Source organism: Oncorhynchus masou, chromosome 21, assembly GCF_036934945.1.
Source record: "Oncorhynchus masou masou isolate Uvic2021 chromosome 21, UVic_Omas_1.1, whole genome shotgun sequence".
Taxonomy (NCBI): Eukaryota; Metazoa; Chordata; class Actinopteri; order Salmoniformes; family Salmonidae; genus Oncorhynchus; species Oncorhynchus masou.
The window spans coordinates 9,539,473-9,552,969 of NC_088232.1; the positions used below are offsets into that span (position 1 = coordinate 9,539,473).

General features: G+C 44.1%; 1 protein-coding gene across 8 annotated transcripts in view; it reads right to left on the bottom strand.

The window, feature by feature from the left end:
* The window catches only part of LOC135507776 (pericentriolar material 1 protein-like), a 39,502-nt gene extending 29,046 nt beyond the window's left edge, over window positions 1-10,456 (bottom strand). For 5 of the 8 annotated variants that reach the window (XM_064927419.1, XM_064927423.1, XM_064927421.1 and 2 more), the window contains exons 1-10: window positions 10,287-10,456; window positions 5,676-5,794; window positions 4,585-4,854; window positions 3,926-4,249; window positions 3,087-3,257; window positions 2,274-2,393; window positions 1,754-1,934; window positions 1,510-1,619; window positions 877-1,153; window positions 447-636 (exon numbers count right to left, since the gene is read on the bottom strand). In XM_064927419.1, the coding sequence (XP_064783491.1) occupies window positions 447-636; window positions 877-1,153; window positions 1,510-1,619; window positions 1,754-1,934; window positions 2,274-2,393; window positions 3,087-3,257; window positions 3,926-4,249; window positions 4,585-4,854; window positions 5,676-5,780 (1,748 nt within the window). In that variant the 5' untranslated portion in view covers window positions 5,781-5,794; window positions 10,287-10,456. Of the gene's footprint in view, window positions 1-446; window positions 637-876; window positions 1,154-1,509; window positions 1,620-1,753; window positions 1,935-2,273; window positions 2,394-3,086; window positions 3,258-3,925; window positions 4,250-4,584; window positions 4,855-5,675; window positions 5,795-9,295; window positions 9,544-10,286 lie in introns of those variants that run through there. The other 3 variants (XM_064927424.1, XM_064927420.1, XM_064927418.1) reach the window with 2 other exon arrangements.
* Between the last annotated feature and the right edge of the window lie 3,041 nt (window positions 10,457-13,497).

Below are 13,497 nucleotides of genomic sequence, written 5' to 3' on the forward strand. Positions count from 1 at the left end.
TGTAAAAAAAACTGTTTTTCCTTTGTAATGATGGGGTGTGTAGATTGATGAGGGGAAAAACTAGCTAACCCCTTTTAGTAAGGCAAAATGTGGAAAAAGTCAAAGGGTCTGAACACTTTCCGAATGCACTGTATACATGCACATTCATACACCGGACTCAGACATTGCTCGCCCTAATATTTCTTAATTCCATTCTTTTAGAGGTGTATTGTTTGGGATTTTTTTGATATTACTGCAATGTTTGAGCTAGGAACACAAGCATGTCGCTACATTTCGCTACACCCGCAATAACATCTGCTAAATATGTGTATGCAACCAATAAAATGTGATTTGGGCAAGTACAGGAAGTCCCTCTGCATTTCAGTCAGTTTTCTACCATTTGGCTCCTTATGAATACAACTGTGGTGTGATGTGCACCGATTGTAATAATTGTTGAAGTTTAGTACCGGAGTTTGTCTGCTGGAGCGTCCTCATGCTGGGGTTGCTGGGTGTGTGTGGAGGGATGGTAGGTGGAGGGATCCCGTCTCATGGCTGTGGCCCCGTTGGGCTCCCGGTACAGGGCAGAGGGGCGGTCCGAGGGGCCCGCACCCAGAGCCAGTCTATGCTGAGAGGACAGGGACACACTGCCACCGCGACCTGACAGAACACACATTACTCACACATGCACTGCAGCAAACTCACAAGCTTCTATCATATGCACCAGGCTTCCACCGCAAAGAACGTAAGATGGGAGCTGCGCAAAAAAAAAAATACAATAAATACAAGTTTGTCATCATTAAAGGCAAAGTTTTGCAGGAAATGGCATTTGTAGGCGTTTAAACAAGCAAGAATCTTGCAAAAATATATATATCCCTACCGAGACAAACCATAACTTACAGGAGTTGTTGTTGAGGGTCTGGTCGCGGAGTGAGTGCAGCTCTTGCAGGATCTTGTCCATGGTCTGCTTCTTGTCCTGCAGCTCCTGCAACTTGGTCAGCTTGGCGCTCGCCGCCGAGGCCGACGTCGGGGTGATGGAGGTCAGGGAAGTGAGAGGGCTAGGATGGAGGAAGGAGGAGGCAGAGCGGGAAGGAGGGGAGGAGCGAGAGCGGCAGACTTCCCGGGAGAGGGAGAGGCTCGCTGCTTGTCTGCGGTTGTCTGGGACTGCTGCCTTGGTCTGAGGAAGGAAAGGCACACAGGATGTTAGTAGGTGTTAGTAGTTGACCAAACATTCAACTCATCATTTATTACTTTGATGGGTAGCACTTTACATTACCAAGTGGTAATAACACGGAAACAAGTTCTAATTACTCAACATGAAGACTTAATTTTGCCCAGTTATCCCTTCATTTAAATGTAAGCATTATAGTTACAGGGTTATACACCACGTCTGTAATAGAGGGGTAAACAATACCATGTTATTATAACTTTTGACGTTTGCCAGGATTGTATTCATTAGGCATCAGGCTTAGGCATACTTTTGACTATGGTGTGCCCTAATTAATACGACCCAGTATTCTATGATGCTGGTACCTGGGAGTCGTGCAGCTGGTTGTGGAAGCGTTGAATGAGGTCGTTCAGCTCATCGTTCAGCTCCGAGGTGATGCTCAGCCCTGAAACACTGCCTGTGGTCTCTGTCGGCACTGAAACACACACACACCAAATGAAATAAGGTTACGTGTGTGTGTAGCTACCAGCTCTGCATGTGCGCTTGTGTGTCCAGTGTGCGTTGACTCCTCTGCATACGCGCTCTCTTTCTATGTGGCCCGTGTCTCACCGGTGTCAGCCATGGTTTGTGTGGCTTGCTGGGAGCTGTGCTGCATGGTCAGTAGTGCTGCCTGGCGGCCCTGTAGAGCCCTGAGCTGCTCCTGCTGCTCCAGCATCTTCTTCAGGAGCTCATGCTGCTTCTTCAAGTTCTCCAGCTCCTCCTTCTGGTCACTGCGGCCTGCAATGCGGCCCTGTTGGAGACACGCACATAAGAAATCGCCAGCACAAGCAGAACTGGTTGTGCCTCAGATGCTGACAGTGCAGACTTCCTGGTGTTTCACCGGCAAAGGAAGGGATGGAGAGAAGGGGAGAAGGAGGGATGGAGTGGGATGAGAGGGAGGGATGGCAGCAATACAATGAGCCTTGGTCTACTTGGGTGACAAATTCTAGAAGAAGTGTCTTACTATCTGGTAGAGATTGTAATGCGTATCCCTATGCACATATCAGATGATCTCATTTGTGACCAATCCAAACTCCTCTATAAAACAAAAAACTAGCGGGGGGGGGGAACTAGAGGAAGGGCTACTTACGGTGGCATTGGAGGCGTCCGAGGAGCGCACCTCCATGTTCAGGGTGGTGCTCTCTGGCAACGAGCCTGAACCCAAGGCCGAGTCCAGTGTTCCCGCCTCGTCCTCCTCATTCTCCCTCGCCTACAGAAGAGGCAGCGGTCAGTAAAATATTAGGCACGGTCACCCTCTTCGGCCCGAACTATGGAACCATTGAACAGAGGGTGTAGTGGCTATGGGAACACGGGTCTTCAACCATTTCCTTCCCTTTCTCCACCCCACTTTCAATGTAATACTTGAACAGTGGTTGGTGAAAAAGTTGGTATACAACAATGGAAATAGTCATAACTACTCGCACATAAATGCCGGAGGGGGGTAACCTATGTAATATTGATAGCAAGATGCGCTGACAGCAAAATCAAATGACACGTGCCATCCAGCAGTTCAGAAGCAATGTGTGTCATGTCCTAGATTTGTCTGCCAAATGGAACAAGATACACGACTGTCTTGCCGGCGTTTCAGATGCCTTGGCATTAAAAATACATGACCAGGGTGCAGTGAAAAGTCCCCAAGCACAACACCTTGAACTATCAACAGCAATGTGAGAAAAAAAAGCAGTGGACTGCAGGCTTCTTTAACAGGGAAAAGTCCAAGGCTGCCGTAGCTTGTTTTTACTATAAATACCATAGAGTGAATTCAAACAAAAAGTCTCGAAAGCAGCCACTTTCATCCTCAAATGACAGAAGGATGGAAAGAGAAAAATAAAGACATACAGATCAAGCCAAACCGATAGAGAGACAGTGAGAAAGCCTCGATAAGCCAGCGTACTGTACTGACCAGCATCTTCTGCAGGAAGCGGAGGTAGGACCTCTCCTGCTCCTTGAGGTGGGCGATGAGGTGGGTGAGGCGCTCCACGTTGGCCGGGATGTCGTTCTTCTCCACCAGGTCATCCCTCATGGAGCTGGCTTTGCCGATATACTCCCGGATCTGAACCAACTTGCTCACCACCTGATAGGGACACCAGAGAGTGTAAGGGTGTGTGAGAGACAGGGTGTGTGAGTGTTTATGAGATAGTGGCACAGCAGAGAGAAAGCATGTGTGCATGCATGTCTGTGAGTGTAAATGATAGAGAGAGCGAGACAGAGAAATGGTGTGTGAGAGCGCGGATACCAGTCCGCTCACTGCAGACCAAGCTAAACGAGGGCAGAACTCACTTGGGAACCTGCGGTGGTGGCATATTTTTAAATTGCCCTAAATAAGCACTGGTTTCATCATCATCTTGCCTGCCTAGTCTCCCATCCTTGTTCTACCATTTATTTTCTTACAAGATCGAGAGCACAGCATGCCATGTGACGGTTTGCAGACAGTACAATCAGTTCAGCACAAGCACAGACTTGAGTGGTGAAAATGCTGTTCCAAGGTATGCTATTTATAGATTTGTCCAAAATGGGTTACTAAGTAAGTTTTTCCTCTATGTACCCACAACTAAACTAACTTTATTGTAAGCATGTCCTGTGTTTGTTCTATTTTAATTAAGTATTGAAACTACAAACTTCAATCATTTGCATTGTGCAATAAGTGGCTGATCAAACAAAACAGACTACATACAGAGAGTATAAAATGCAAGTGCTGAAAAGCCCTAATCCAGTAAACCCAAGTGCCTAGACGTTAACTACCTGGCTACTGTCGATGCTGAGCTCTCCTCTCCCATCCTCCCTAGAGTGAAGGAGCCCTCTCTCGGCCCTTCTACCTAGTCTGGGGGTGTCATTGCTGGGCAGGGAGGGGGTGAACGTTTCCCTGAGACCAAGACCCAGGCCAGGGCTCTGTTTCTTGGCTGTGGCGGCGACGGAGGGGGTTGTGGGGGCCGAGGCTGCCTCCCGGCTCTTGTTGGTGTTGACGTGCAGCGGCAGGAATTTGAAGGGCTTTTTGTTTTCCGCCGCCAGCTCTCGCTGATTGTTGGCTGCTGTGACACGACCCTGGGAGTCGCTGCCCACGCTCCTCTGGGAAAAGAGAGAGCGAGGGATGTGTCATAACCTGGCTTCCAGTCTAAATTACAGTACTCTGAAACAGAACAATGCAGCAGAACCTCTGCAATATAAAAAGCTGGAAAGAAGGTCCTTTGGAACATTGAATAGTTTAAAACTTTCACATTCGTAAAGACAACACACCAAGAAATGTGTGCATTTTTACATGAACAGTACCCTTCCACAACATCTTCGGTGAACTTTACACATTTCTGGATTAATTATGACCCACCTCCAGACACCAACAATCACAGACGAATACTCAAAGAAGAAATGCTTAGTTAAGAAAGCTCTAGAGAGAATCCTCTCACCTCGTCTAGATCAGTGAAGTTGATCTTCTGCCGAAGACGGTCCAGCTCGGCCTGGTCAGGCACCGACATCTGGGTGGTGTACTTGACGTGGGGGAAGGAGTGAGGGGTGTTTGTCCTTCTCCGCCCAGTGCCAGGTGTGGACTCCGGGGAGATGTCATTGGTCAGCCGGCTCTCCGCCACGCCACCGGCTGAGAATTTCTTCCTGTTCTTCTCCGTCGAGCGGTTGGCCTTCTTCTGCTGGATGCCCCAGTCCTGAGAGGGGACAGGAAGCTTTGAAAAAGGAGTGTAGGGTGAAGTTATCCCTAAACACTGATCTTGGGTCAGTTTTGCATTTCCCCACCACAAATGGTTCAGGTTGGGATTTGGGGTGGGGAAGCTGATCCTTGACATTTACCTTGGGGAAACTTCACTCTTTAAAAAAAGGACAGAAGGTCATATCCACATATGCATGTGTTTTATGTAATACCATGTACTGTATAATGCTGTACTTGCTTGATGATAAGCACATCGTGGTTTCTCAAAAGGGACACATTACAATAAACTTGTAATACACCATTTCAAATCCATGTTTTGGTCAGCATTGTAGGGAGACGGACAGATTCTAGAGCTAGACAGTGAGGGGGCTGAATCCTTACTAAAGCTATAGAGTACCACAGCAAGAGTCACAATACCATAAAACCAGGCGGTCAAACAGGGAAATGGTTCCAATAGTTTTTCCACCATTCATTTTTCCCCATAAGGGATTTTAGAAACACTTCATATAAGGGCTGTGTATTGTGTAGAAAATTGTGGAATGGTGGAAAATTTATTGGAACCATCTCCCTGATCTCTAGGTTTTATAACATCTCCACCGTGGGGCTATATGCACAAACAACTTATGCAATCGAAGATTTTAATTACTTCCGCAAATCTCCAGTTAGGATTCAACTTTTAGTGTCCATTCTCAATGGTCCCAAACGTCACCCCATTCCAGTAGTGCCCTACTTTCGACCAGGACCCATAGGGCTCTGGTCAAAAGTAGTGCATTGCACTACATAGGGAATAGGGTTCCGTTTGGGACGCAGCCATTGTCTCTCTCGTCTCCTCTGTACCATGTTGTTGAGCCTGTCCTCCAGGCTGCTGCCGTTGGTAACGGTCCAGTTGTGCAGCTCCTGCTCGTCTGCGCAGTCATCAAAGGGAGTGCCCCCTGTCGCCATGTCCTCCTCCGCACCTGTTGGGTTGTTGACATGCAGTCAGTCAACACTCAAGAACGGCTTTGGACTGGAAAAAAAAGCATGTACACACACACACACACACACACAGTAGGTCTCTTTTATACTGGCATACTGTGTACAACTCATTCACGCACACACCAAGGTTTCCGTTTGCGGGTAATTGCCGGCTTTTGGACATAAAATTAAAAGCAGATAAATTTGTCAGCCAAATTGACCAAAACAAACTCCCAGTGCAAAATAATGTTTTTTTAAATTGATGGGAATACAGTTGTCACCAACTGGTCGATCGACCTCCAATGCATTCCTAGTCAATCGCTAAAACATTTCTGTAAAAAACCCAATGACAAAGCACTGTGTTCCTATTTATTTATAGGTTTCGGGCTGCCGGTGGTAGGTGCACCCAATTCACCTACACGCCGGGTAGGCAAACTGTTGCCATTCTGTGTGTCTGAAGGTAGAAACTACCTTCCCTAGGGCCCAGAGAGCAAATCAAGTGCACTTCAGGTCTACCGATGGCCAATCGGATGGCTCAGATTAGCATGTGCGCAGTATCGTCGCATGCATAAAAGAAAAAGCTACAGCAAAGAAGATACTGTGAGATTAAAACTTAAAACCCCAACTAGAGAAACTGTCAACGAATACAGCAAAGAGCTGCTGTTTATATGAATGAGTTCATTTTAAAGTTCTTACTCAGCACTGTCAACACTTTTATAGTCCATGAAATGCAGGTTCCCATTTCCACTCAGCGCTACAACAAGCAGTGCAGCAGTAATGAATGAGTAGGAAAGTGGATCTATAGGCATGCGTCATTATTAGCAGTTGGGTCTTTTTTAATACAGAGGAATATTTCACTGTCCAATAGAAGTAACATGAATTTGTGCACGAGACTGAAATAATGTGGTGTGACTCGAGTTTCACCATCAGCCGGAAAACAGTGTCCATTTTATGGTCAGTGTCAGTGGAGGAAAGGGAGAGCGGAGGGATGTTGAGGTCTGCTGCCCTCTCCCCTCTGCTGAGACTGACCATCAGATGCAGGCACCATCAGCCCAGTAAAATTCTAATTACATCAGTAATACATCAACGGCTCCATTACCGGTGTGACCATATAGCCTACCTCAAATTTTGAAATATTTATATTTTTTCAAATGGCCCAAACAACAATGCGATGACAGAGCAATTCAAGCAAAGCTAATATGCAGTGACAATGTTTTGGGGCCTATAGTTTACTGCACAAACCTAATTATTCTAGTGTTTCCCTGTTAACATGTTAACACTAACATTTCCCTTTACTGTAGAAATTGTGATTGAATCAACGCAATATTATCCATTTTCAATGCAACATAACAAAGCAAAAAACTGTGCAAGAGATTGTTGTAGGCAGAACGCGTCGGATTAGGATTCTATTGCATTGACACACTACTCTGCCCGTACCTGGGGCGGCAGGTAGCTTAGTGGTTAGAGTGTTAGGCCAGTAACCAATACGTTACTAGATCGAATCCCCGAGCTGAGAAGGGGAAAAAGAAAATCTGTCGTTCTGCCACTTAACAAGGCAGTTAACCCACTCTTCCTAGCCCTTTTCTAAATATTTTTTTCTTAACCGACTTGACTAGTTAAATAAAACTCTATACAGACTTGTGCGGCATAAAGTGTGAGCTACAGTAGACCTACATGCAAATAAACCATTGCCATATACGAATCTGTGCCATTTACTTTGAACTGGATTGTTACAGCGGTTGTGAGTTGATGTGATTGTTTTGAGATCAAAGCAAGAGCTGCATGCAGCCACGTGTGCACAGTGTTCATATCCTTTGCTAGTTAGTGAGTTATTAGTCCAGTTATAGATAATTAGTAGTCAGTAATAGCTCATTTCTAGTCAGCAATGGGTGAGTGATTGCATCCGCCAAGAGCACAAAACTTGTACATTTCTAGACATCTTTGAAAAGCAAGTCATTTAAAGAGCTTTGACTAAAAAAAGGGCAGTGTTGTATTTTGAGACAGGCTTGAATAAGCTAAGTAGCCAATAGGCAGTGGGTAGCATAATATCTGATGCTCTGTAATAATGGTATGACAATAATGTATTTTATTTTGTAAAGTGGTTTCTTAGATCAAACAGCATTTTCAGTCACCTTGTCTGAAGGACAAGTTGATGAACAGGTTATAGTCAAGCCCTGCATGTTTTTTCCAAAGGCTCATGGAACCACACATTGGTTGCTACTGTAGGCTGAAAGATGGAAAAAGCGGTTCTATGTTACAATGTTATGCGGTGCATTTTCGTCATTGTTTTTGATGGTAGGCCACTCGTAGGTCTACATTATGATCAAATAGCCACAGTAGCCTACATACGTGGCCACTGTTCAAACGAACTTAAAGCAGGTACAGCCTCAGTTTTCAGAGTAAACGCACATAGGAAGTTGCACAGAATTTTTACAACTCAAGTTCAAGCTCAGCACACCTGAAATTTGCTAAGACTAAAAAAATTAGAAGGAACCTGGGTCGTAATGTATAATTTCTTATCTGCGCACATAGCCTATTTTGAGCGGAATATCGCTTGTCAGACAATGCTGCGCAGCAGCTCCTCAGCTCATTGCTACTGAAGTAAAACATGTACTTTTATAAGACCACTCAGTGGGCAACAATTCTGAAAGCAGTCACCTGAAAACAGTTTTGATGGCCAAGATTACAAAGAGCTACTGTTTTTATTTCTCAACTGGCAATTGAAAAATACTTCCCAATCAAGTGCAAAAGTAGGCATGCTATCATCACCTCACCCACCACTTTGCAATGTGAGCTGGCAGCAGTATGCATTTTTTTTTTAAATACTTCTTTATTTTATTGTCCAGAAGCCAAAGGCACAATCCCAGTTATATTAGCAACCTAAGTTTCTAACTGAGATTTATCTCTGTCACATATGGAACCTCTGGCATCATGTGTGATGGTTGGAATGGTGTTGTTTGACCACAAATTGCATTTTGGCAAATGTTTGAAAATAATGCTTTAGTGTCTGCTTCATTACAGGCGTTGGATGTTCTGTTAAAATGAATACCATAATCTAAATGGCTGTCATTCTTAGCACCGTAGGTGGATGTTACAATGGGTCATGCACACAATGCATAACATTATGGGTCAGGTACATTTTACAAATTGACAGCTAATTAAAATATTTAGGGTCACGTTGTCTGGCACCACACTATCCTAATGGAAACCCTGACACACGCACTTCAAAACAAACAAGGAAACCAATATACAGAGGTGTGTTTCCACAATTTCTACATCGTTATGACATGAACAGAGTGCATGATTATAGAGGTGTTTGTTGCTTTCAGAAACAGCCTGTCAGAAACGGTGCCTTGTTTGGAGGAATGTTCCTGCAACTAAGCAACAGTAAACATTCACAGACCTTTCCCTAAGTATGACAACTTTACACATTGTATGACTTATTTATGACATAGATAATACAACTGTTCCGATATCAATAACGTTACCTATCGATTACGTACCTGTGCGGTGTATTCAGTTACCCACTAATAATTTGTTGGTTTGCTTTTGGAGAGATCGTGGACTGAGTAAGGATATATTGCTGACTAACAGTAGTTAGCTAACTTCCCAACAAAAGGCACTGTTTAGACAAGAGAGATTCACGTTAAACCAGCGTTGTAGACCGCTAGAATTCCCGGTAAAGTTTCCGAAATTCCCTCCACTTCAGCGAGTTCGATGGAGCCAACTGTCACTAGCAACAACTAACAACTAATGTTAGCCCCCCTCTGAGAACTTCTAGCTAACGTAAAATAAGAATGGGGACAAAAGCCGTCATCAATATACACTCCAATAGCCTATCGATGAGGTGTATTCATCATTTGGGATACCAATGCAAATCTAAACTAGTTTACATTTGGCTTTGTCACTGTTTGGCAACATGAAGTTGCACGCCATGGTAACGCATGAGCCCCCCCCCTCCCTACATTCCCCGCGAAAACTGGGGGTGAAATTCCGACAATGGAAAATGCATTGAAGACCAACTAACGTTACAATTGTTCCTTTCACTGCCCTTTGAAAGTTTGAAAAATAGATGTACAAAACAAAAGCTCATGTTAAATTCGGAGAGGAAAGTACTGTCACTATCTAGTAGGAATTACAGTTAGCTAGGAATTACAGTACCTTGCAGACACTTGCGTAGGTAACGTCAACTTGCTAGTAATGTTAGCTAACGTGACCTATCTAGCTAGCTGGCTAACTAAAAACAAACAGGATTTCACGGCCTGACAAGATTGCATGCCTAGACAGTTATTGTTGGCTATAACAGTTTCAAAATAAGTACACGTAGCTGGTTAAATACATTAGCTAATGTCTACTCGAAAATACAGCACCAACCTAGTTTTGTTTTGGGTAGGAAGGTACCTAGCGAACTGCGTGATGATGCTACGTTAGCTAGCTGGTGGTGAACTAGCCACTTGCCTTGGCTAACAAAAGTAGTGGAAAGAAATGAATTACCTCAGTGAGTGTTTTTTGAGAAATGATCGTAACACTTTATGGTCAACGGCTCATTCTAATAGCCAGGAGAAGACTGTGTCTCAATAAGTACAAATAAGTCGTTTCGGTTTTGTTGATGAATCCCCTCAGTCAATGTTCACTTATCGGCCCAGTGTCAGCCATTATATTCCGTTTCACGAAGGCGGAATGATATAAAATAGTGCGACTCGCACAAGAGCCCTCATCATCAATACTGTCATGTTTTTCCTCAAATAAACACACACACGCACATGTAAATAGTATGTCAAAGTGACTAATTGTGTACAATATTTTTTTACAAAATGTACAGGCAATGGCACCCCTATTGAATACGGTACTATTTGGGCTCTCGGATGGTTAACTAACGTTACGTTGCAATAATGTCAGTGTCTTGCCTAAAAGTTGCCTTTTGAACAGATCAAGTTTATTTAAATGTAATCAAATTGGCCAACGACTTACAGTTTTCACTCACACTAGTGTCATGGAAATGTGTAAATATTCCAACTGTTACTAGCTCTGATTATATGATAAACAAACAGGCCCCTTTGTGAATCAATATAACCTACCCTTATCATCTGAGCTGAAAGTTTGCAACCCACAGACACATAAAAACACAATAAATCCCTATAATCTATATTAATAATACATTGAGACTGGAGAAAAGTCTTTTAAAAAACACCGCAAGATCTGCTTAAGTTTACAGAATGATGTGCCCGACCACCAATTCACAACTGCACTCTTTGCTACAACTCCATCCAGCTAGAGGCTCGCCACATCCGATGAAAAACACAAAAGAAGACGACACAGAAATATAATTGGAGGCGAGCATACATCAGTGGTTGCCGAGTTTATTTTGATGTTGAACATTCAACACTCAGACATAATTTACAAACGAGCAGTAGGGATGACAAGGGGTGTTATCTTGATAAATGTGTGAATTAGACCATGTTCCTGTGCTGCTGAGCATTCAAAATGCGTACATTTGGGTCTTAGGGAAAATCTATGGAGAAATAATTTTCTTTGGGAATGTAGTGAAGCTAAAGTAAAGTTGTCAAAAATATAAATTGTAAAGTAAGGTACAGAGACCCCAAAAAACGACTTAAAATTAAGTAGTATTTTCAAGTATTTTTACTTAAATGCTTTACACAAGTTGTAGTGACTGTTTAAAGAAAACTGAACCATGGATTACAGTTTCTCTTGGCCCATAGACTACTTACAGGGTGAGGAACCATCTAACATCAAGTTGTAAAATAGTGAATACAGAATGACACACTAGCATCTTCTCTATGTTATTTTATGCCCAATAAAATTGCTTGTATTTCAACGGTAGCTGTACAGCCTCGTCAATCATCTGATCTATTACTATGTACTGGAAATATATTATTTTATTGATTCCGTGTACATCACACTCACAATAAAACCCTTCAAATTTGCTTTTGTATCTATCCCAGCTCAAAACACTATCCAGCGGGCGGCGCTGTTGTCTATTTCTGGGCTCGCCACCAGCTGAAAACACAAAAGAAGAAGGCAATGCAAACAATTCTGCAAGTCGATGTGAGTTTGTTTTGAATTGAATGTCGCCCTATCAGTCATCTGAAAATGGCCAAAGTACAGTCTTTGAGTGTGTTTGCTAGTGAGCGTTTAACAGTGGCTGCAGTAGAGATTTTGGGAGTAATAGAGAAAGTGGTAGTGAGATACAAGAAGGTGATTTCCCAATTTAAAGAGGAGAATGACCGTCTGGGAGACTGCTGCGGATCACACCCGAAATAAAACGATGTAGAATAGACCCCCTCCAGTTCTCTCTCACTGTTTCTGAGGAAGAGGACCCCCCCCCCAGGACCAGTCAGGATGTAGGGCAGCTTCTGGGACTCAAGGCTGACGTCATAGAGTTAATATACACTCCTCCCTGTGTGAAAAAATTAATGTGATCAGGAGGATAAACTTCACTCCTTGACTCTTTCCCCAAATGGTGGAGTACAGAGAGAGTGACTCTAAACCAGTGAATCTCAAACCTTTTGTCACTGTGACCCACCTTGACAATCCATGTGACCCTCCAGATAATCAAGACAATGCCTCCAGCCACAGATCAGCCGCAAGCAGCGATCCAGTAGGACTTGACATCCGCCGACAATTGGATCCCAACACACCATTGAAGAAACCCAGCACCACTTCTAAAAAAAACTCACACTGGGAAAAGATTGAGTTGCAAGGGGACCTTGAACAGGCACATACAGACTCATACAGGAGAGAAACCATTTAGCTGTGGTGACTGCGAGAAGAGCTTCAATCCCAAGGGGACCTTAAATTAGCATATAAAGACTCATACAGGAGATAAACCATTTACATTTACATTTAAGTCATTTAGCAGACGCTCTTATCCAGAGCGACTTACAAATTGGTGAATTCACCTTCTGACATCAGTGGAACAGCCATTTTACAATAGTGCATCTAAATCATTTAAGGGGGGGTGAGAAGGATTGCTTTATCCTATCCTAGGTATTCCTTGAAGAGGTGGGGTTTCAGGTGTCTCCGGAAGGTGGTGATTGACTCCGCTGTCCTGGCGTCGTGAGGGAGTTTGTTCCACCATTGGGGGGCCAGAGCAGCGAACAGTTTTGACTGGGCTGAGCGGGAACTGTACTTCCTCAGTGGTAGGGAGGCGAGCAGGCCAGAGGTGGATGAACGCAGTGCCCTTGTTTGGGTTTAGGGCCTGATTTAGCTGTGATGTCTGCGGGAAGAGCTATCAGACACAAGAAGAACCTAACTGAGCATATCCGGAGTCACACCGGCATGAAACCATTTAGCTGTGGTGACTGTGGGACAAGCTTCAATCAAAAGGTTTCTCTTAACAGGCATGTACTGACTCACACAGGGGAGAAATCATTTGTTTGTGGTGACTGCGGGAAAAGCTTCATACTCAAGGAAAACCTACCTGCGCTTATGCATACTCAAAGGTACCCTCCGATCCAACAGGTCCCAGACGTGCTCAATGGGATTGACATCTGGGCTCTTCGGTGGCCATTGCAGAACACGGACATTCCTGTCTTGCAGGAAATCATGCACAGAGCGAGCAGTATGGCTGGTGGCATTGTCATGCTGGAGGGTCATGTCAGGATGAACCTGCAGGAAGGATACCACATGAGGGATGAGGATGTCTTCCCTTTAACGCACAACATTGAGATTGCCTGCAATGACA